Source organism: Cyclopterus lumpus, chromosome 7 (genome assembly GCF_009769545.1).
Source record: "Cyclopterus lumpus isolate fCycLum1 chromosome 7, fCycLum1.pri, whole genome shotgun sequence".
NCBI classification, from domain to species: Eukaryota; Metazoa; Chordata; class Actinopteri; order Perciformes; family Cyclopteridae; genus Cyclopterus; species Cyclopterus lumpus.
Genome location: NC_046972.1, coordinates 12,142,631 through 12,163,854, shown reverse-complemented (window position 1 = coordinate 12,163,854; position 21,224 = coordinate 12,142,631). Strand labels below are relative to the sequence as shown.

General features: G+C 42.7%; 4 protein-coding genes across 4 annotated transcripts; 2 read left to right on the top strand and 2 right to left on the bottom strand.

Moving 5' to 3' along the window:
* The first annotated feature begins 829 nt into the window (after window positions 1-829).
* rpl10a (ribosomal protein L10a) lies at window positions 830-3,083 on the top strand. Its single transcript, XM_034538102.1, has 6 exons — window positions 830-894; window positions 1,312-1,383; window positions 1,474-1,554; window positions 2,199-2,347; window positions 2,435-2,607; window positions 2,869-3,083. Exons 1-6 carry the CDS (start codon window positions 890-892, stop codon window positions 3,037-3,039), a joined length of 651 nt encoding a protein of 216 aa, XP_034393993.1. The 5' UTR covers window positions 830-889; the 3' UTR covers window positions 3,040-3,083.
* A 3,186-nt stretch (window positions 3,084-6,269) lies between these two features.
* LOC117733788 lies at window positions 6,270-7,848 on the top strand. Its single transcript, XM_034537679.1, has 6 exons — window positions 6,270-6,395; window positions 6,486-6,539; window positions 6,623-6,762; window positions 6,842-6,985; window positions 7,508-7,621; window positions 7,695-7,848. Exons 1-6 carry the CDS (start codon window positions 6,285-6,287, stop codon window positions 7,846-7,848), a joined length of 717 nt encoding a protein of 238 aa, XP_034393570.1. The 5' UTR covers window positions 6,270-6,284.
* Window positions 7,849-8,009: 161 nt separating this feature from the next.
* Window positions 8,010-16,053, bottom strand: inavaa (innate immunity activator a). Its single transcript, XM_034536737.1, has 10 exons — window positions 15,959-16,053; window positions 11,927-12,023; window positions 11,310-11,443; window positions 11,032-11,154; window positions 10,711-10,945; window positions 10,563-10,616; window positions 10,174-10,399; window positions 9,869-10,015; window positions 9,108-9,774; window positions 8,010-8,764 (listed from the first exon to the last, which is right to left on the bottom strand). Exons 2-10 carry the CDS (start codon window positions 11,988-11,990, stop codon window positions 8,672-8,674), a joined length of 1,743 nt encoding a protein of 580 aa, XP_034392628.1. The 5' UTR covers window positions 11,991-12,023; window positions 15,959-16,053; the 3' UTR covers window positions 8,010-8,671.
* Window positions 16,054-17,921: 1,868 nt separating this feature from the next.
* Window positions 17,922-20,724, bottom strand: zgc:195245 (uncharacterized protein LOC565483 homolog). The gene is made up of 5 exons (XM_034537677.1): window positions 20,671-20,724; window positions 19,276-19,303; window positions 18,743-18,893; window positions 18,487-18,631; window positions 17,922-18,103 (listed from the first exon to the last, which is right to left on the bottom strand). The coding sequence occupies exons 1-5, from the start codon at window positions 20,722-20,724 to the stop codon at window positions 18,002-18,004; spliced, it is 480 nt and encodes a 159-aa protein (XP_034393568.1). The 3' UTR covers window positions 17,922-18,001.
* Between the last annotated feature and the right edge of the window lie 500 nt (window positions 20,725-21,224).

Sequence of the window (21,224 nt, the reverse complement as noted above, 5' to 3'; positions counted from 1 at the left end):
CACGTCCTAAAATAGGTTCAGCTTTGGGCCAAAGTCGTCTGGCCCAAAAGCTGCACGATCTCGTCGTCCAGCGCGAGCGCTTCTCTTCTCTTCCAAGAAGCCGGTAAAATCAACGGGGACAGATTACGGGAGTAAGGGACATGAAGCATGAAGCACTTGTCGGAAGAATTAAGAAAACATGAGAACACCAGGACACACATGGATAACTCCGTCAAGCTGATATGTATATGTTATTATAATAAATTTATGATATGTATATTGTATATTTACATTAGGTGGTATTTATATATCATATTATACTGAATATTGTTATATATTATATAAATATATATATATTAATATACTAAATTGTATGAATAAGATGTCCTTATTATGTCAGTGTTGGAATAAATGTTATATAATTAACCAAATAGTAGTGTTTGATACTTTTTTTTGCATTGAATCATACTGGGATGTTTGCTGAAGTTGATTGGATGGCCCTACCAAAAAAAAATGCCACCAGCCGCCACAGCAGGTAACACTTCCATACTTAACTTGATTAATATTTTAGTCTATCCATAAAATGATATGTCTTGAAATACTACCTTCCTTTTATACTAATGAATATTTAAAAAGTATTTGACTATCCGAATATTGAAAACTTTAAACTCGAAAAATAAGAAGTTGGCAAAAACTATACACACTTATATACACTGTATGTACTTTGCATTTCCTCTTCATTTTCTTTAATCTATCTATCTATCTATATCAATTTGATCAATAAAGTTGTGGGGCTAAAACGTAATCTGCGCCTTTTGATGACGTAGACACACGGACGCCTTTATTGCGCGTGACTTCCGGCTTCTCTTTCTTTTTCAACGTAGCGAGTGGAGAGGAATCAGCTGCAAAAATGAGGTCAGACTCAGGATACCTAATAAATAAGAAGAAATAAACTATTTCCACATTTACACGTGCTGTAATACTCGTTTAAGACTTGCGTCTTGCTATCGTGGGCGGAAGTTGTGTTATTTAGTGCAGTTATTCGGAGTTTGGTGAAGCTAAACGTGACGCGAAGTACCGGCTCATCGCCGCCGTAACGTCGGGACACCAGATACAATCCTCCGGCATCCAGCGCTTAACATGTGTTTTAGGAAACAATCACGCATCCGATGTTTATATTGGATCTCACAGATGATATTTATTGAATTATTTTTTTACTTTTTGCCAATTTTTGCGATGATGTTCCCACCGTTGTCCAGCGGAAGTAACTGGCTTTCTGTAGCTGTTGCACTGATGATGGCCCTAATATCTTTTGTGATATTTGTGTTACAGTAAGGTCTCCAGGGATATGTTGTATGAAGCGGTGAAGGAGGTCCTGCAGGGCTCTCTGACCAAAACAAGGAAGTGAGTTCACGTGTGGAAGCTGTTAAAACCTGTGACACTTGTGCCTCGAGATGAATGCATGGGAGACGATGTGTAACTGTCTGTTTTTAGGTTCACGGAGTCGGTGGAGCTGCAGATCAGCTTGAAAAACTATGATCCCCAGAAGGACAAGCGTTTCTCCGGCACCGTCAGGTTCGACCTTTTACTGTTTCACCCAACCTTTTCCCTGTGTGCTGCCAACCCTGTCTGAGGATACAAACAGCCTGTCATGTGGCAATTGGTTGCTGAAATCTTTAAAAGTGAGACCAAGTCCAGACAGGCCAGGGGCAGACATGGAGAAGTACTCTGGGTAGTCTGACTGAGCCAACCCAGCCTGGCTGGTGGAGGTGAAGCAGACGGACCCCTACCCTGGGTCTTAAAACATGAGGGGAGGCTTTGAGTGGCTGAGCTGCTAAGTTCATGTCCTCTAGCCGCCCAATTATTATGTAACCAGAGGTCAGCTGGACACCGACCACAGTGGTATGGGTAAGATTTCTTCTATTGCATAGTAAAATGAGGGAGGGGTCATTTGTGGATGGCAATGTATTTGAGATGTTAGAGAAGATAACCTTTTGTTATCCTATAATTAATTGCTTCTAGTTTCCATGTGATCTACAAAATGAGTTTGTAAACCAGAATGAGGAGTATTAATGAATTGGCCAGTGTGTCATGATGTATGCATTAGAGAAGAGCACATGTGAGCTTTCATTAAAACCACCGTGATGCACAGACCCTGCCTTACTTCCAACTGATGTGGGTTGTGAGCAGCGTCTCTAAACAGCTTTGTAAATCTGCAGACTGAAGACTCTCCCCAGGCCCAAATTTTCCGTGTGCGTCCTTGGAGACCAGCAGCATTGTGACGAAGCCAAAGTTGCTGAGCTGCCACACATGGACATCGAGGCTCTCAAGAAGCTCAACAAGAACAAGAAAATGGTCAAGAAGCTCGGTAAGAAGTTGGCACCATGACACACCTGATTTGATTGAAGTCCTGCAGGTGTTTTTATAACATTGGTGTTCCTCACTTTCCCTCCAGCCAAAAAATACGATGCCTTCCTGGCCTCTGAGTCTTTGATCAAGCAGATTCCTCGTATCCTGGGTCCTGGGCTGAACAAGGCTGGCAAGTTCCCCTCTCTGCTTACTCACAATGAGAACCTGAACACCAAGGTGGATGAGGTCAAATCCACCATCAAATTCCAGATGAAGAAGGTACGATCAGCAATACTTGACTATAAAAACATGTTGCCGTACACTTAAAGAAATGATCGTCACTTCCACAGTGAGGCATACAGCTCGTGAATTTAAAAACTGGAAGTGATCGTTGCAAAGCCCGTGAATCTAGCCGCATTACAAATGTTGGGTGGACTCCTCCCTAGTTATTTTACTGCACCGTCTGTTGTGAATGTTGAGGTTGTACTTAATGGTTGTTGGGTTTCTTAATAATCTATTGATCCTCACTTTGCGCTGTAGGTGCTGTGTCTGGCTGTTGCTGTAGGACATGTGAAGATGACGGAGGAAGAGCTTGTGTACAACATCCATCTGGCCGTCAACTTCCTTGTGTCTCTGCTGAAGAAGAACTGGCAGAACGTGCGTGCCCTGTACGTCAAGAGTACCATGGGCAAACCCCAACGCCTCTACTAAAAGACAGCTTTTCTATTAATAAAAATGGTGACGCTCAAATAACAGTTTTGAGTTTTTCTTGTTTGATAGTTTAGTTTTTCATTGTGTAATCATGGACACCTCAGTATTTTGAGTTTCAGGTAACAACATTTCAACGACTTCACCAGCACTACTGGTCCATAGTTCAGTCTAAAGCAGTGGTTCCCAAAGTGGGGGTCGCGACCCCTAGGGGGGGCGCGGTGGTACTACAGGGGGGTCGCGGCTTCATCACCAACCCACACACACAGACGCACACATACACCGGTAAAACAATATAAAATAACCGACGTGACATGCACTGTGTTCCAACCACGCCACCAGAGCGGCTCATGTCACAGACCGACTGTGGCAAAACCAGCGAGAGCGAGAGCTGTTCCTATATCATCAAAGGGGGTCTTGACAGAAAAAGTTTGGGAACCACTGGTCTAAACAATAAAACTACAGTGTTTATATTTTAAATGTATAAAAGAATATTATGTACTGCCAAACAAAGAAGCTGTTCTAGTTCTATTTGCCTCATCAGTAGTGTGTTCATTGATGTCTAAATTACGTTTAAATATACATTTATTGCTACTGAATAATTTCCCATGGGACATCTTTTTACAGATGTTTTTTGGGGCTCAATGCTACTGCGCCTCTGATCAGCCGTCTCTAGTTAATGTGATGGTCAGTTTCCTCCATGCTTTAACACTTGAGTTATCCTTCCAATTTAAATGTTTTAAAAAGTGACTTTTTGGGAGATTAGTAATTGCCAATGTCCTGAATCGACCGGGCGACGCATTAACTACTGCACTATATTGAGTACATATAAAAAATATACTATGACTAGAAGAAAAAGTCAGTTTTTTTAAATATGTAAAACAAATGGGAAATAAAGTGGGTCTTGTACACTGTTGTCTTCAGTAAGGGTTCAATTTAAGAATAGTTGGAAACTTCTTCAGTGAAGTTTATAGTAGGGACTCATATTTCCTTATTCAATGGCCACGGAGACGCATGGGAAGCAATATCCTTGATTCATCACTCGGGACAACAGCATTTATTTACCAAATATAAAAACAGAAACGGGTACAGCCACGGCTACCCATGAGCCTCTTGGGGCAGTCGTCCTGCTCTGGTTTGACTGGATCTCTTAATGGGATTATCTATTCTCAGTACAGGAGAAAGACCACGGAAGACGTGAACCCAGCACGGACAGAAACAAACACATTTGTGTTCCCAGCGACAATGAAACATCCAGAGTTGACAGTGAAGAGGATTTAAATGGTGTAATCTGTTTCTAACCTGAGGAAGACAATTGGATTGTTCTTGAGAAGACAAAAGTGGATTTAGTGATGACCGCTCAGGTGAGTCAATAATCTACCAGCTGTCCCACCTGATTACCACTTTAAATGTAATGATTGTATCTTTCAGTAATAGATCTGTATTACTAATCTATTTCTGAACTAGTTTCAGCCTGATGCAGAGGCAAACGGCTACAACCCGTCCACCATGCCGGACAGTGAGGACAGCGACGAAGGTAACGGCTGCAACATAAAAGTCCAGGAACCAGTATCATGGCTGTGCATTTAAACTGGGTTGTGTCTCAACAGAAACTAGTCAGGAGGAGCTGCCAATCACAAGCGGGAACGAGCTGTCCATCATCGAGCGTGTCGGCCTCAACAGGTGACCCAGCAGGATATTTATCTGCCACATAACGTAGTATACCTTATTAACACCAGTTCATCTGCCTTTTCATCAATGTTTTCTGACAGTATGGAGCTGACAGAGAAAGATTTGGAGGTACGGTCTCCATGGTTACGTGCTGTTTTTTTCCTCTATTAGTCTACATGTGCATTTCTATGTACTTCATATGTTACATGTGTGCATGTTTGTATGTTGCTTTTAGATGATAGGTTTACCATTTTTCAAGTGAACAGTTTTGCTTGTTATAATAATTCGTCCTATTAATAGATCTCTTCCTAACGCTCTTTCAATGTAAGTGAAGATGGGCAGTCCTCCTGTGTTAAAGGTCTGTATGAACAGGAGGAATGATTACAACAACCAAGAATGTTTCAATGTTCATATGGGCAGCTGGCTATTTTTTTGAAGACAGACATGAACAATTGTGCGCCTATTGTGCGCTTGTTATAATAATTCGTCCTATTAATAGATCTCTTCCTAAAGCTCTCAATGTAAGTGAAGATGGGGCAGTCCTCCTGTGTTAAAGGCCTGTATGAACAGAAAGTTGTAATGTTCACCTTGTCTGTCTCTGGATTTGAAAGAATTCACTTCTTGATTTAGTGCTAAATATATATAAATATCTAGGTAGCAGATAAAAATGTATCAATTCAAATGTTATTATAATTTCAACCATAAAGAATCAAGCTTAAAACCCGCCATAAGATCTGCAATGTAAGATGAATGTTGTGGCTCCCAGACGGCCTTCTCCCAGATCGCCCTGGCCTCCCGCTGTGATCAGTACACCCTGAAACAGAGGCTGCAGGCGGAGGAGCACGCCCGCAACCTGGCTGAGGAGAACATCCAGGTGGAGCTGATCAGAGGCAGGGAGACGCTGGAGGTGCAGTGACTGATTGATGATGTGAAATACGCTTTAGTGACGCTACCATGGAGCAGGTGCACGTGTGTGTCTGTGTGTGTGTTTTCAGATGCTGAAGGGCCTGTGTCTGGACAGTATGCGCAGTAACATCCTGCAGAGGCTGGAGCTGTCTCTGGACATCCTCGGTGGGACTGTGGAACGCATCTCCAACACAGCGGAGGTGCTCGGCGCTGTGCACCAGGTGCTGGATGGCTCAGTGCCACCTGTGGGTCGGGGGCCACAAAAAAGGCCCCTAGAATAGCTGTGAGGGGTCACAGAAGGATTAAAGACATTTCTTATGTTCTTTCTGGAACACTTTCAACTTTTTAAGCCGTTTCAGAGGGAAGAATCACCCTTTTTATGCATTACAGTTTCTTATAATATTGATCTGTAACACATTATAATGTATGTACTGACATGAAAGCAAATTAATGTCACACGTGTTGGTTGGGTTAGGGTTGATATTTTAGTTTTTCTGTCCATGAAAGGAGGCTCGAGTGAGTCGAGCAGTCAAGCTCATGGTGGCTCATGTGGAGAACCTGAGGAGACAACATGACAGAAACGTGGCAGAGCTGGAGGAGGTTAAGAAGACGATCCAGCAGCAGAACTCCAACAAAACCGCCGCCGACCCCCGAGCATCGCCAGGTCTCTGATGCGCTGTCTCGTGGTGTTTGTCCTGCTCGGTCGTCACATGCAACATTTGACTGAATTTCTCGTTCTAGATCCGGAGGAAAGTGACAGCAGAAAGAAAAACTCTCAGCCGGTATGCAGCTATTCGGCTTATTGTACCGTCTGATATGGGAACACTTTCCTTTTCAGGCCTCCAACTTGTTTTTTATTTCTGTTCTTTCAGAACAGTGGCAGTCGTCGCAGAGTCAGCATAACACTAATTCCCAGCCACATCCAGGTAAGGAGGTTTCTTTAGTGAAATTCGTTTACAATTGTTATCATCCAGAAACTCAAATGAGTCGAGTGCCTTCGCCTCCACAGGAGAAGATAAAACGAGACGAGAAAAGACAAGCTCCTCCTGGAAGAGATTCCTTCCTCACCTGCTCGTCTCCTCCCCCCCTGAACTCTGAGTCCAGCTGCTCTGCCATGACCAGGGATGACAGCCTCCCTGTGGATGACAGGTTATATGCTTTATGCTTTGTATCCGGGCCAAGTCATCAGCAAATGTGCATCGCCTGATTTCCCTTTTCTATGTTTCAGACAACTGGATCAAGAAGAAACTCTGTCAGAAGCTCCAGCTGTTGAGCTTCTTCCACCGCCCCCGCCCAGCCCCGAGTGCATCCCATCAAAACAACTGGCCACCAGAAAGTTACGGACAACCTGCAGTAACAAAAACAACAAAAAGTATGGAATCACTGTTCATGAATGAAATAGCAGAAACACCATACAATGCTGAAGCCAGCAGTAAACATCGACTCTGCTGAAGCGCGCTCTTTTTTAACAAGGGTATTATTAATAGCCTTAGTTACCAGCCATCATTCAAGTCAGTAGAAGCACCTGCACTCTTCCTGCTGTGAAAAAGATGAATTGTTTCATATTATTATTTATTAGTTACGGCTTTACGAGAAGCATCAACGCATAATTGAATTAGGACAAGTTACAAAGTGAACACATAGTTTCTATGTGAATTGTTGGTGCTTTAGTTCACAATAATGCAAAATCATGTGTCAGGTAACGACTTCAACAGCTCTCAAACAAGGGCTCTCAGGCCTTGGGCGGGTCAATCAGCCCCGAGGAAACTGTGACTAAAAGACACTTTATACATTTAACACCAGGATGAAAAGCATATACTTGTTCTGTTTGTCACACTGCATTGCCACTGTACTGGGGTGTAATGAAACTGTAACGGAGCGGTCTTGGTTGCAGTTTCCCTCTGGATACTCTGCGCCAGAGACACAAGGGCAAATCTGCATTATCAAAGAAAAAAGCCGACAAGGATAAGAAGAGTTCAAATATTTACCGACGGCTTTCCATGAGCACGTAAGTCAAGCTAAGTTTGAAAAGACGAGAGTGATGATTTCTCCTCTGGACACTGACTGACTGCTCTCCTCAGGTGTGGATCCTCGTGGAGGCCTCGCCCGCTGGCTCACTGGTTGTATCGCCGCCGCTGGCCGCTGCTCTGCATGTACCTGCTCGTGCTTTTCGGTGGCGTGGCCTTGTTGACTTGCTTCTTGTGGAAGCTCCACAATGAAGCACCTGAGCCGTGAATGTGTCACCTGCAGGTTGTCTGTAGTCTAAACAGCCAGTGTAGAGCAGCTGGAACATCTGTATCAGTTTTTGAATATAAAACTGTTTATGTTTTTGTTCCTGTGCTTTGAAATACTTAGTTTTCTTTTTACCTCCTAGAAAACAAAGCCACAAACTTAACTTTCAGCTGTATTTTTTATTATAAATATACAAAACATATCAAAACCAATAGAATAACTTTGTTAGTAAGAAAACACCATACTGAAGTAAAAACATTCCTCAAACCACCGTTTAAGGCATCATGATTAATTATTAAGAGTTAATAAACGTTAAGATTTAGCTTACTTCACATCATGGCTAGATGTTACATTTTAACTATATATATATAGTTTTTTCCAGCAGGCATTTTCAAAGGTGTATGAACATTTTTGAAAATAGTCTTTATGTTGCAAAGGGGAAACTCTCATTAAAAGATAAATACAGTATAACATAACAAATTATATTAGGAATGGGGATACTTTTTCAAATACTACTGTAGATGAATTTCATGTGCAAAATGTGTGCCAGACACAAAGAATTTCAGCATTTGTGTTTTGAATCGGTTTGATCTGAACCTTAATTTTCTAAATACTTTTTAGAAGCATCTATGAGAAAGCAATTTAAAATAAATAAAACTGGCATACCACCTTAAATCAAGTTTTAAATTAAAAGATGAGAGAAACATGCTCAGCGGAGTCCCAATAGGTCTACGTTTGTCATGTCAACATACAATCTCACAGAGAGTCCACAACCGTAATAAATACAGAAATAAATAGAGAGGTATAACACACTTCCCTAGTAGAATTACACCTGGCTCACGATTTCAGCATCTTCTGCAATGAACCACTGAACTGGAGTCCCGTCTGCAGCTCTCTGGAGAATCACATTACCTGAACCCTGTGAAAACATGAAACCAGTGTTCAGCTTACACATTCTGGACATACATATATTTTTCATCTGATTAGTAAATCAAAAGAACATCATTCAGCAAATATTTTAATAATCCATTCATCGATTTCAGTCACTTTTCAAGCAAAAAAAGAATATGTTGGTGTTTTGGACTGTTAGACAAATCAGATATTGGAAGATGTCACATTTGACCCCAGGACATTGTGATGGCCATTTTATATGTATTTCTGATGTTTTATAGACCAAACAATCTATCTATTTATGAAGAAAATAATCATCAGACTATTGTGCTTGTGGCCTATTTTACTGTTTTGGCATGATCAGTACTAACCTGTTCAAAAAGAGGTAAATGAGGTGAAGGGGGGCTCTTGACACTCAGGGAGCTCTGCTGATCCTCGAAGCTCGGTCCTAACTTCTGCAGCTGATTCCTCTGATGCCATGACTTCAACTCCTCCGACACAATGTCTCTGGGCCTGGTGGCGTGGTTTGGGTACTCCTTCAGCGAGGGAGTTCTCACCAGCCTGGTGTAAGGCGGAGGGGGCTTTGGGGTTCTTCTCGTGGACGAGGCCCCCCCCTGCCACTGTCTTTGCTGTGCCACAAGAGGAGAAGACAGGAAGCACGTTCCCATGTCCAGGTCATGAGGGGAGAGGGGGCCATCTTCTGCATTTGCTCTGCCGTAGCCAGGGCTGGACTGGGACTGGTTGGTGTTCTTGTGGGAGCTGGTGAAGCCGGAGAGCCCTTTCTTTTGTGCTCCAAAGTGGAATCCGTAAGGCGGCGGGCAGAGCTTTGGGATCTCAGCAGGTGCATCCCCGCCAGGAGAGCTAATATAGGAGGAGGACGAGTGCTCCGAGCTGCTGTCCTCCGAGCTGGACTGGTAAGGGCGCAAGGGAGAGTACTCTGAAGAATGCACCATGAAGTCAGCCAGAAAGCGTCGCTGGGGGAGCCTGGCTCGCCCTCCATTCTTCTCCGTGTCAGCAGGTGGTTTACTTTTGGGAAGTCTGAGGAGACATATCATGTGAAATTGTTAAATTACAGTACGCATGTTGTTGTGCCCTTTGTGCATTTGTGTTATAATCGGACGTCTCTGTGTACCTGAAAGATTGGGAGCCCTGTCGGCGTACGTGCAGCTCGGGGGTAGAGGGGGCGCTGGTGGAGTGGTTCTGACGCAGGGCTGTTTTCTTTAGAAACTGAGACAGAGGAATTATGCTCTCTGCTGACATCTGGGTTCCTGCTGGACTACTGCACACAACAAAAACAGATAAGAGGATGTGAGATGTGCAATACATCCTGTGAGATATGACACTAAGGTCCCTTTTTTATTTTATTGTCTCTCTTGTAGTCATGTAAAGACAGCAGTTGTGTATTCAATGGGTAGTTAATACACTTCAGACTCATACCTGGACCTGCTGCTACAAACAGACTGAGGGTTTGTGGCCCTCTGGTACGGCTGATCCAGACTGGACTCTTTCCACGGAGAGTTCTGGATGGGGGAGCGCTCATACTCCACACTGAGCTGACTTGATGACTGCTGGGACGACTGCAAGGTCGTGGCTGAGAGCTGGAGGGGCTCTGAATAGGAAGTGCCCAACGCAGGAGGAGAGAGAGGGCCGGGCGAGTCCACATCTGTGGATGATCCCAGAGAACATCAAACCATGCTGCTCCAAAATACATCATACATCCTTCTAATTCATACTTCTTTTCACTGTATGTTTTAATCCAAGCATGTATATCAGAGAGTGATGATGATCTTCAATATAAAATATGTATAAATGTACTCTCCACTCACCATCATCCAGGGCCACCACATCAGACAGGGAACTGTCATCAGACATGCACACATCTGTGTGCAAAAAGGGGACATTTTAAACGTGTAGGTCAAAGCCACTGGATGTGTTCCTGACTTGTGGCCTGAAGAGGGCAGCAGTGTGACTCACCTTTGTTTTGTTTGTTTGAGATGCTGATGCAAGGTGTGTTGCACTGGCTCTTGATCCTGTGCTGGAACACGGCCTCCTGCAGATCCTTCACCTTCTTCTCTTCCCTCTTGCACTGTTGCAACCGGCTCTTCTTCTGTGGTTTCCGCAGGTTCCCCTCAAGGGAGAGTTTGCGGGCCGCCTCATAAATCTGCCGCTGAAGAGCCAAGTCAGTTTCCAGCCCTTGCAGCTCTGAATCCTACGATAAACCCACATCCTGACATTTAGTTTCAGCTGATGAATTGTAATCTCTTTCCCCAAAAAGACACTGAATGAGGTCCATACCTGTCTGTTCAGATGGATCAGACCTTCGTCAAGCTTGAAGGAAGCTCCAATCCTCCTTCTGACCATAGGAAGCTTCTCATCGGGCATCAGAGGATAGTCTGAGGGCAGTTTACCAGTCAGCTCCTGTGAATTCAAAATAAAAGTGTTAAATACAAAAAGGGGACATCTGTGACCCTTACACACATAATGCTATTTTAACAACTCATTTAGAGCAACTACAAAGTGCCTAAATAATATATGTGTAGTATGTGCATTATCTTAATCTAGAAATGACTCACTGCCTCCCTGATGCAGAGCTTCCTGAGCTCCAGCAGGCAGAGCTCCAGACGCTCCTCCAGAGACTGGTGCTTCAGCTTCAGGGCTCTGGTGTGTGTGGTCGGGTCCTTCCCCGGGGACGTGGGGCTCTCCGGACCTGCAGTGAACACACAGAAGATCAGATCAGGCTTTCCTTATCAGGTTCTATATCAGTCATAGAAATAAATGTTCCCTATTCTTACTGGCTATAATGTACTGTATATCATTTTCCTGTGGATGACCCAGAAATGATTTCATCCCATCCGGCATTACATTTCTAGCACATATACATGAAATGCTCTTAATGTGTGCCTACACTGTGAATTAAATTCCCTTTGGGTTGACAAAGTTAATTTGAAAAATCATAATTAACATCTGCAAAATCTACAAACTAAATTATTGCAAATTGTGACCATTAGACCGTTTTATTTATTCACAATTTGCTCTTAAATGTTTTTGAATCTTATAGGTTAGGATATAATTAGTTGTTAAAATATAAAAATGGGTACAACAATATGACATTTTCTTAAATTTTTTAGCCCTAAGCTATAACATGGCATACGTTGAAATCAGATGCCGTATTTAGAGTTGATGTTCTTACCAGAGTGGACGATGATCCCACTGTCAGTGTCACTGATCTCCTCTTTACTCTCGATTGCTGTCATCTCGACTGTCTACACTTAACTTTTCTAGAGTACCTGTTGAAATAAGCAGATATTACTCAAATCAGTCAAAGTTAGCTGTAAGAATACAGACTCTCTTGTTGTTTTTCTACCACATGGCTTCATTCACGCTCCCTGCTGCTGCTTTACTTAACAAAAGTGAATGACTGGCGAGTGTCCTTTCACACACTTATCCATGCAGCTCTCCATCTCCTCCCTCCTCCTCCACCACCTCTTTCTCCCTCCCATGCTCCCTCACAAAAGAGGCAGACCCCCATTCTTGACTCGGGACATGTGCAGGGGTTAATCCGAATCGGGGTGCCATGGTGACGGGGCACGATGTGGCTGGCTAGGGGAGCGTGTCACCGTGAGGCGTGTCAGAGGGCGTTTAAAGAGCCCAGACCCCGAAAAAGAAAGCAGATGGCAGCAGGAATTACCCCACTCATGGACTGCACCTGTTCCCCCCACACACACCCCCCTCAGCTCCTATTCAACCAGTGTCCAGAAAAACCCTCTGGGGGGCTTTGAAGTGGAAGAATGTCTCAATGCTGGGCTTGTCTACGCAGCATCAGATCACAAAGTCCCTGCTGACTCCTGTGCAACACATTGCACTCACACACTTTAACACATAGAACAAAACAATTCAGGTTTGTGGCCCGCTCTGCTCCATTGTTGCTGTCCACCAAACATCTGACTGACAATAAACAAAAAAACAAGACGTGGAGAGGAACGACAGAAGGGGGAGGACAACACTGACAACAACAAATTGGAGACAACATTTAGGGATGGGTCGAGGCTTTTAAAACACAGCAGGTCTGTGTGAGGCGTTATTGTGTGAAATTGCCTTAGGATGAGCGAGAAAAAGCTTGCTGTCCCATTTTTTTGTTTTTTTAGGTCAATGAATTTATTCTGGATCTCACATGGCTGCCACCACCCTAGACTTCTCATACAGAAATCAAGCAGAGCATTACAGGCACTGGCATGATTAAAGCTTATTATTAGCCTCACTTATTGCTTCAATGCCACACATTCATAACATTTTACTTCATGAACTTGATGACTCCTCGAGCAGTATCTGTATAAATATCATGCAAGCAAAGCTCATACGATAAGTATATTACGTGTTTTAGTGAGGAACAACGGTGACGTGCAAACAGACATCACATGAATGAATGTGATTCTAAGGCAGTCGTGTATAATCCTCCAATCTTGTCTCATCCTCTGTTTTGAGATCGGTATCAGGCCTTTTCCTGTGGGGACCAGGAGGACACTGAGATAGGCAGGATATTATTGTGTGTCCGATTGGCCTGACCCATTCACTACGACAACTCATGTGAACTGACTCAGCTATGAGCAGTCATATAGTACAATGCGGCGCAGGCAGCTCAAGGCAGTAAAACAACACGGCAACAAAGGCCCTGTATGCACCAACCAGCCATAATAATCTGCTGTGGGCGCAATATCTGCTGACAACTCTGCTTCAGTGCTGAGCAGCGTTGTTGGGCCAATATTGAGACAAGGCTGCAGTGAGAGGTGGGGAAAGGGACAGTGCAGAGTCTTTACTGCGTACGGCCGAGGCCCGCTGTACTCGCAGACACATGGCTCCATGCTGCAGCGATCTCAAACTAAAGACGTCAACAGGAATCCAGCCTGGTAATCAGAGACAGGCAGGGTAATGTGGGATTTACCCACTTACACCCAATAACTCTGAGGACTTTCACAAGAGTCTGTGGTCGGAGGGCTAGGCTGAGTGAGTGGGTGGGTGAGTTTGGGTAAAACAGAAGATCTCACTACAAGATGTAGCTTATTGTCAAGACCTTGATGCCATTTGTCATAGCTTTCATAAAAACCTGGCAGCCGTGGGAGTGTTGAAATCCTACTGATAGCCGTTGATAGCACAGTCTCCACCCGGTTTGATTGATATAGTCATAACATCTTAATTGTGGTGCATGTGATCACCACTAACGAGGAACGTGTCTGGAACGGGAGCTGCTACTCCCACCAAATCCCCGCTGCTCACCCGACCGTGCCAGTGTAACATCTACGGAAGTGGGTGTTTATGGCAAGAGATCATGATGTGGATTCACTGTCTCCCAGACTTCCCCCACCACCCTTTCCCATGAGCCTTTGGAGCTGCGATCTCCTGGAATGCCGCCACCACCACCGCCGCGCTCATTACCACTGTGGTCGGCCCTGGAATTACCAATGGGGACCAGCCTCGCCGAGGAAACAGTGAGGGATGCCTGAAACCAGACCGAGGCCTGTTCAAACCCTGTAATTAAGACTCTCCACTGAACGCTGATACTATGGAAGAAACCAAATGACCTTACAGCATGCCTTATTTCAGAGTCGGGTGAAAAGCCAAAATCCATTCAGCAGAATGGATGCACTCTGCACACAATACTGGCTGCTGGAAGAAAAGTGCATCAATGTGGGGGAGCGGCAGGAGAAAGTAAAAAAAGAAGTGTTGTATTACAAAGCACGTCACTGAAGTCAGATCGTTGTCTTAAGAAGCAGTGCTGAGTGTGGAAAGTCCACAGACTGCAGCAAAAAGCATTCAAGAGGCTGTGCTCACACTAAAAGCCATGGTTACGAGTAGTCTGTGTCAAAGACTCAAACAATGGCAGCCTATTTACTTTGTCAGATCAACATTGTTAAGTCGTGCACAGGTCTTAGTTTTCGAGCAGAGACAATGCTGGGTAATAAGCACCATATCGGCCTGCGCTCAGTCGCTGGAGGCCATATGCTGGCCAGACACACCAACTCTGTCACAGCCAAGCGACAGCGTAAATACAGAGGGTAAGAAGAGATGCTGCATTGTTCTCCAGAGGCCGAAGGGCTGCCCGAGGATCATGACACCTTGTCCCTCTGAGTCATCATTTCTGAGGCCTCTGAATGGTCACTGATGGTCATCTTGGGCTCTTGGCAGGATGTGGTTACAGCTTTTCACCCACAAGTACCCGTCGTTTACAAAAGAACTGGGGGACTGCAGGGGCATGACAACACAGAGGTGTTGTCTTTAGCACCACAGTAGCACAGCATGTCTGTCAACATGCGGACTGGCAGAGACGGTGTTTATTCGGCTGCCTTGGCCACAAACAACTGCCACCAGGCAGCCTGCTGCCCAACATACATCCTAAAGAGTTGTTTATCAGTGAAAGCCACCTGTTCCTATTCAGAGCGTATTAAACTGCAGAGGCCAAACTCAGTCTTCTGGATAGTAAAACAAATAATGAATCATAATTGCTTAGTTTTTATGTTGTAATTCTGAGGTGATTTCACTTTCTGCGTATATGCATCCCTTTATTATTCAGTTTTTTAGCACAACGCATTTTTTTAATGAGGAGCAGTGAGTGAACTACTCAGAAATCGTATTCACATCGCCACATTGCTTTACAAGGCAAATACGGCAATACCACATTATGAAAATATTCCATTTCAAATCCTGTGTGTTAGATTTAGCTTTAAAAAAGCACAGACGTATTATCAATAAAATACTCACACAATGAAATACATCTTATGTATAAGTTTTGCATGTAAAGTTGTATTTTTTGTGTGCAAGTGACTAGTAACTATAGCTGTAAAATAAATGTATTGAAGTAAAAAGTACAATATGTCTTTTTGTAAAAGTTGTGTAAAAATAGAGAGTGGTAACAACAAAAATGAAATGAAAATTACAAGTACCTCATGATTGTAGTTAAGTACAGAACTTGAGTACATGTACACAACTTACTTTACAACACTGAAAAAGAGTGAGCGCTTATCTTAACGACGTGTTTTAAAGAGATATCAATATCAGTTCATCGAATTGCTCTGTGCCGGGTTTCTAAAGTTGACCGATCTATAACATCGTCCCCTCACACACTTCACCCAACTTAATGCTGGTTGAACTAACGTTGCTGCTGCTTCCCTGTCCGGGCTTTCCCTTCACATATTATGATGCAGAGCGATAGGAAGTATTGAGAACTCACCTTGTAGAGTGATATCTGCTCCTCTACAGCATCCTCTCGGAGACAGCAGGAGGTGATCAGACTTTCTCTGTTCAGATGTGAAAGCAACGCTTGGGACATCTGTTTCAGTCCGCTCCACTGTCTCGGAGACGGGGGTAACGCTACCTTTGTTTTTGCTCACGTATTTCTTTGCAAACTAATTTAGATATTATATTCACTTCAATGTATTATTTCCTGTGTATACCCGCTATAAAAAAATATTGTTTTCACTAAAGTACGTGTTAAGCCGGGAAAGGTGCATTTAATGGTGTCCGTGATCTCACCAGGTTATTTAAAATGGTTTGGTCCGACGCTGCTGACGCTCCAGACACGCTCTGTGTATTTACACAGCACGCGACTCACAGGGGTGGCTTTTAATTTGAAAAGAGACACAAAAGACGAGTGGCCGGTGGGAGAGACACGTTGTGATAAAACCTAGGACAGCTGCTGAGTAGTGCTGGTGGTGAACACGACCACACTCACATCTTCATTCCGCCATGATGATGAAAACACGAGCACAGTGTGGTGATTGGGCCAAGATGAGCCACACATTCCTCCCAGAAGCCTACATTCAAATAATTATACTGTAGAGTAGGGTGTACTTTTAAATGCTGACTTGCTAATTTTCTATTAAGATGTATCTGGCCTCCTGGCCTTTGTAGAATATTTCATGCATTATTGGATGATATGACGTTGATATAAAAAAACAAACTTATTATTATTATTATTATTATTATTTTTGCTTATTCTCTAATACATCATCTGCAGTGGTTAATAGTATAGACCTAACTAGTTTATTGCTCTACAACTGTGTTTAAATTAAAATGTGTTGATGCTGCTCGGAGGGAAATGTACTTTTTAAAATATATTTGATTGTATCTAGTTAAATTGCAGATTCAAATTTCAAAGATCTATTATGTGTCGAGACGATATGATGTGCTGTTACACAATCAGCTGCCTAACGTAAAAAGTAGTTAGAATTAGCTCCACCTCAGTCTACAACATTAACAACATTAAGCTGACATGTTTATGTATCAATAATCCAATAATATGATATACAGTATATAATAATACAGAAATCTTAATTATTGAATAGCTTTGCTTTTGATCCTTTATGAAGTGAATGTAGCTGGTCATACTTAGACAATATGATTACTTCTTTCACCATGGATAATGTGTTGCAGTTTGTGTTTCATTTGTTTAGTTATATAATATTTCAATGTAATTCTGGAATAACAGGCTGTTTTTTATTTGCCTTCAGCTCGGGGCTTCCCTGACTATCCCAAATTTCTCCAGTGCTTTAACCAGGCCCTTGGGTATTCCTTGCCTATATATCCAGATGGCCTGTGCTTTCTCCTCTCGTCCTGTGATGGAATGAAAAGATCAACTAATTACACAAAGTCGCATCCATGTGAAAGGAGCGTTTGAGTCCACAGGGAGAAGAGCTGCATGCAAATCAATTCCCAGTGCTTTGAATTGTGTCCAAAAAAACAACACATCTCTGCAAACCATAACGCCTTTATTTCCACAAGACATGGACACACTAAAAATCTAAAGTCCTGACTCAAATAGATACATGTACATTTGTGGGGGATTTCTATGAATACAAAATAGTTCTGTTCAGAAAGGTTAATAATCGCATAGAGGTCTTTTAAAGTAAATCATTATTATGCCCTTCTAAACACACAACAAAACATTGTCATGCTCCTTTAATCCAGCATGATCAAATCAAAAATAGTATAATGACCATAAAAAAATTATAAAATATCCATCCTGTTTCCCGCAACAAATGTTGATCCACATAGTTATAAATAAAAAGCAAGTACTCCTTCATCAAAGTTTTAAGAAGTATGTGTTTCTTGGTATGCATGCATGATTTATTAAACAGGTTCTGATATTTCAATATGTAATGTTACTTTCACTAAGAGATGTGTAGTGAGCTGGTTTCTCTGTGATGTTTTTGTCAGACAGTGAACATGAAGATGGGGTCTCAAAGGCGAGATGCAGTGGGGGCTGATGGGAGCCTCACTGCTCAGATGTTTGTGTCCGCCTCAGGTTGTCCTTCACACGGACAAACTCTGGGATCTTCTGCTGCTTCTCCCGCTGTCTGATCTCCTCCTGCTCATACTGGTCCGACACAAGACAAGTCAGTGTCATTCATCCACCATCCAGTTAGTCCAGACCAACAGCAGTTTACCAGCACAAGACGTAAATCACCAGGGTTTCAATAGTATTTGCCGTAAACACAGTCTGATTTATAGACCTCTTTGGGTGTAGAACTGTTATTTAAATTAAATCAACTGAAAAGTTTCATAGACATCTGAAACGTAAAATGGGGCCAAACTAGATGATGTTCATTGCCTCAAAACTGTACATGTGTACTTGAGTACATGTAAATCTACTAACCTGGCCCTTAAAATGTGTGTTTTGGCCAAAGCAAATGTATTTGTATTTAATAAATCCTTAATTAATCGCTTAATTTTCTATCAGCTGTTTGTGCTTCTTCTGACCTCTTTCAGCTTCTGTTGCCTCTTGCGAAGCTCTGTCTCCAGATCGGAGGGCCGCCGCTGTGCCAACTCCTCTTCTTTGTGCAGCTCCAGTCTGCGCTGCTCCAGCACTCGTTTCAGCTCCGGTTTCTCCTCAAGCAGCAGACCCCTGCATGGTCAGTCAGAGTCACACTTACACAAACAGTCCACCCTGCTTTCTATGAAATGTAGACCACATTGAGATCAGAGACTGGAGGTGTTGGAGTTGGCCCTCCTGTACCGTTTATGGGTGAGCAGCAGCTCCTGGTGCAGGTTCTGGTGCCTCGGTGTCTCCACTGAGGAACCGTTCAGTTTCCTGGTCTGAACGCCCTCGTTACCACTCCAGTCCATTGTGGACTGACGGGACATCCTGGAGCGGCCAACAGAGGTCTCTGAGAAACCCACAATAACTCATATCACTAGCTGTTGACTTTCACTTCTAACTCTATGGATCTCCAATTCTGATACAATCCTAGAATAGATAAATTTAAAAAAAAAGTAAACTACTGCCATCATGCATGTTGTTAATGTGAGATTTCAGTCACAAAGTAACTAGGGAAATTATTTAAAGAGGGAAAAACACTTGAATAACAATTTGAACAATTTGTAAAACAAAGGTTATTCTATTGATAAAATTGACAAATGGATTGGTTGAGCAACCAATATATCATTACAATAGAAAGATTGTTTGGGCAATCAATCTCAATCAATTAAATATACTAATCATCAGTATCATCAACTGTTATAGTTTAGAACGTGTGTGCTTTAATATACCTTTTTTGTAATGTCCATATCCTGGTATCTATTGGTTAAAAAGAATAAAGAAGAAGAGACACCCTGTAAGTAATGTATCAAGTAAATGATGTCACAGCCACTAGCTGAGCCAGACATTGATGTCTCCAAACATCTTTTGTATATTGATCCTAACCTGACTGAACCGTGTGTATAATTAGATACCGTGAGAGCAGGAAGGGACAGCGCCTGCTGTGCTGCTTAAGTGGGTGAGCTGTGTTTACGTGGAGCACCGAGGTGACGTAACCGCTCTATCGGGGACGTAGGTGGCAAAAAATGCGCAAAGTTCCACCGGTAATTAAAAAGGAAAAGAATGTAAATATCTGTATTTATTACACACAAAACGTAACCACAAGAGATACAAACTTGGCATGACAGCGTACTGAAACACAATCACTCAGATACCTCTGCCACACCCACTGAAACCAGATAATCAGGAGTAAAGGATCCCATTGAGCAAGTAACAGATGGTAGATGGTTCATGTTGTAACTGATGTAACTCTGCCTCGAGGATTCTTTGAGCTCAGTATTGAATTTGGGGGTGTGCTACTGTCCCTGTCACAGACATAAGCCTCCAGATCCGGTTCCTCCTCGATCGGGCTCCTGCAGAGAGGTTGAGATGATCGATTTCTGACGTGATGGAAGCGGTTGTTTCAGTCAGAGCCTGAGTGGATTCCAGCTAAATCAATATTCTTACAACTTTCCCAGATGCTCCGAATTTTTACTATCCCCAGTTGACTCTCTGAAATCATTTTACATTCAGAAACATCAACATTTGGTTCACATACATTGGACTATTGAGAACATTACAATTTAAAAAACTTTTTGTTTTCCATATGAGAATAGGGATATGCCACATGTTTACATGCAAAAAGAGACTTTATCAGTTTTCTGAAGTTTGAGAATTAATGAAGCATTTAAATGCATATCAATAAAACACCTGATAAATTGTCTCTATCTTGTGTTTGATAGCTTTCAATATGGATACAACACGTTGATGGCTGCACTTCTCACCTGAACTAAAGCAGATTCATATATGAATCCACTGAATAATCTTGATCATCCGTATGTGCAAGAGATTCTAATTTGACGAGGGATGTAAAGTCTACAGGACATAAAGAATTCAAAGATCAATGACGACTGTCAACCCACAGAGGATACACTTAAATCCTGACAGGAGTCAACTTCACCTCTGACAGATGGCCACCAGACCAGACGTTGACCTCTCACACACTAAAAGGCAATGCCAAAAGTAAAGGTGAAAGAAATCAACTCACTTTTCTTGCAGTTGTCCCCTCCATGGCAGGATGGTGGAGGTCTACTGTGTCTGTCCAGTAACAGTCTTCCTGTTTTAATCCATTGTTGTAAGAATCACACCTCTTCACATGGTCGGTCTGTTATCTGTTTCTTTGCTGCATCCAAGTCCAACATAGTGTTGTTGATGAGGGATCCTGAGACTCAACGTGCCACCTAGCAATAGTCAATAGTGGTAGTAGACACTGAAATCTTATTACGCTATTCAAGATTAGCTCACAACCCCCACAGGGAATAGGACGCTAGATTAGGTAATTGCCACAGACACAAATGCAGCTTAAAACCGACCTAACACGACACTGTTACAAGTTGACTTCAACAACAAAGGCTTTCAGGCAAACCAACTGTTTGCATATGGTCAGGCAGTCTTATTATCACGTTATGTTCTTATTGCTTGGAGATATAACAGTTATTTGCAGTTTATGGTGTTGTGTTTGCTATAATAATAACTCTTTGTAATAATTTACATTGAGATGGAAGTAATCTAAATGTCATACGTCTTGGCTTATGGCATATGTGCCATTACATATATGCTCTAAAAGTAATTTGTTATTTTGTTTATCTTACTTATATTTTCTACTGAATTGTAATATCATGTTTTGCTGTTGTTTTTTACT

Excerpts from the sequence above, each read along its gene's own strand:
- inavaa (XM_034536737.1), bottom strand. The coding sequence starts at position 11,990 with ATGACAGCAATCGAGAGTAAAGAGGAGATCAGTGACACTGACAGTGGG. Across the intron at positions 10,400-10,562 it reads TGTGGTGGCCCTGGATGATG|ATGTGGACTCGCCCGGCCCT; the intron begins GTGAGTGGAGAG and ends GATCATCCACAG. Across the intron at positions 9,775-9,868 it reads CAGGGCTCCCAATCTTTCAG|ACTTCCCAAAAGTAAACCAC; the intron begins GTACACAGAGAC and ends ATGTCTCCTCAG.
- LOC117733788 (XM_034537679.1), top strand. The coding sequence starts at position 6,285 with ATGCGCTGTCTCGTGGTGTTTGTCCTGCTCGGTCGTCACATGCAACAT. Across the intron at positions 6,540-6,622 it reads TAATTCCCAGCCACATCCAG|GAGAAGATAAAACGAGACGA; the intron begins GTAAGGAGGTTT and ends TCGCCTCCACAG. Across the intron at positions 7,622-7,694 it reads CGACGGCTTTCCATGAGCAC|GTGTGGATCCTCGTGGAGGC; the intron begins GTAAGTCAAGCT and ends TGCTCTCCTCAG.
- zgc:195245 (XM_034537677.1), bottom strand. The coding sequence starts at position 20,724 with ATGTTGGACTTGGATGCAGCAAAGAAACAGATAACAGACCGACCATGT. Across the intron at positions 19,304-20,670 it reads CAGACCGACCATGTGAAGAG|ATACCAGGATATGGACATTA; the intron begins GTGTGATTCTTA and ends TTTAACCAATAG. Across the intron at positions 18,632-18,742 it reads CTGCTGCTCACCCATAAACG|GGGTCTGCTGCTTGAGGAGA; the intron begins GTACAGGAGGGC and ends CTGACCATGCAG.
- rpl10a (XM_034538102.1), top strand. Across the intron at positions 1,555-2,198 it reads CGTTTCTCCGGCACCGTCAG|ACTGAAGACTCTCCCCAGGC; the intron begins GTTCGACCTTTT and ends GTAAATCTGCAG. Across the intron at positions 2,348-2,434 it reads GAAAATGGTCAAGAAGCTCG|CCAAAAAATACGATGCCTTC; the intron begins GTAAGAAGTTGG and ends CTTTCCCTCCAG.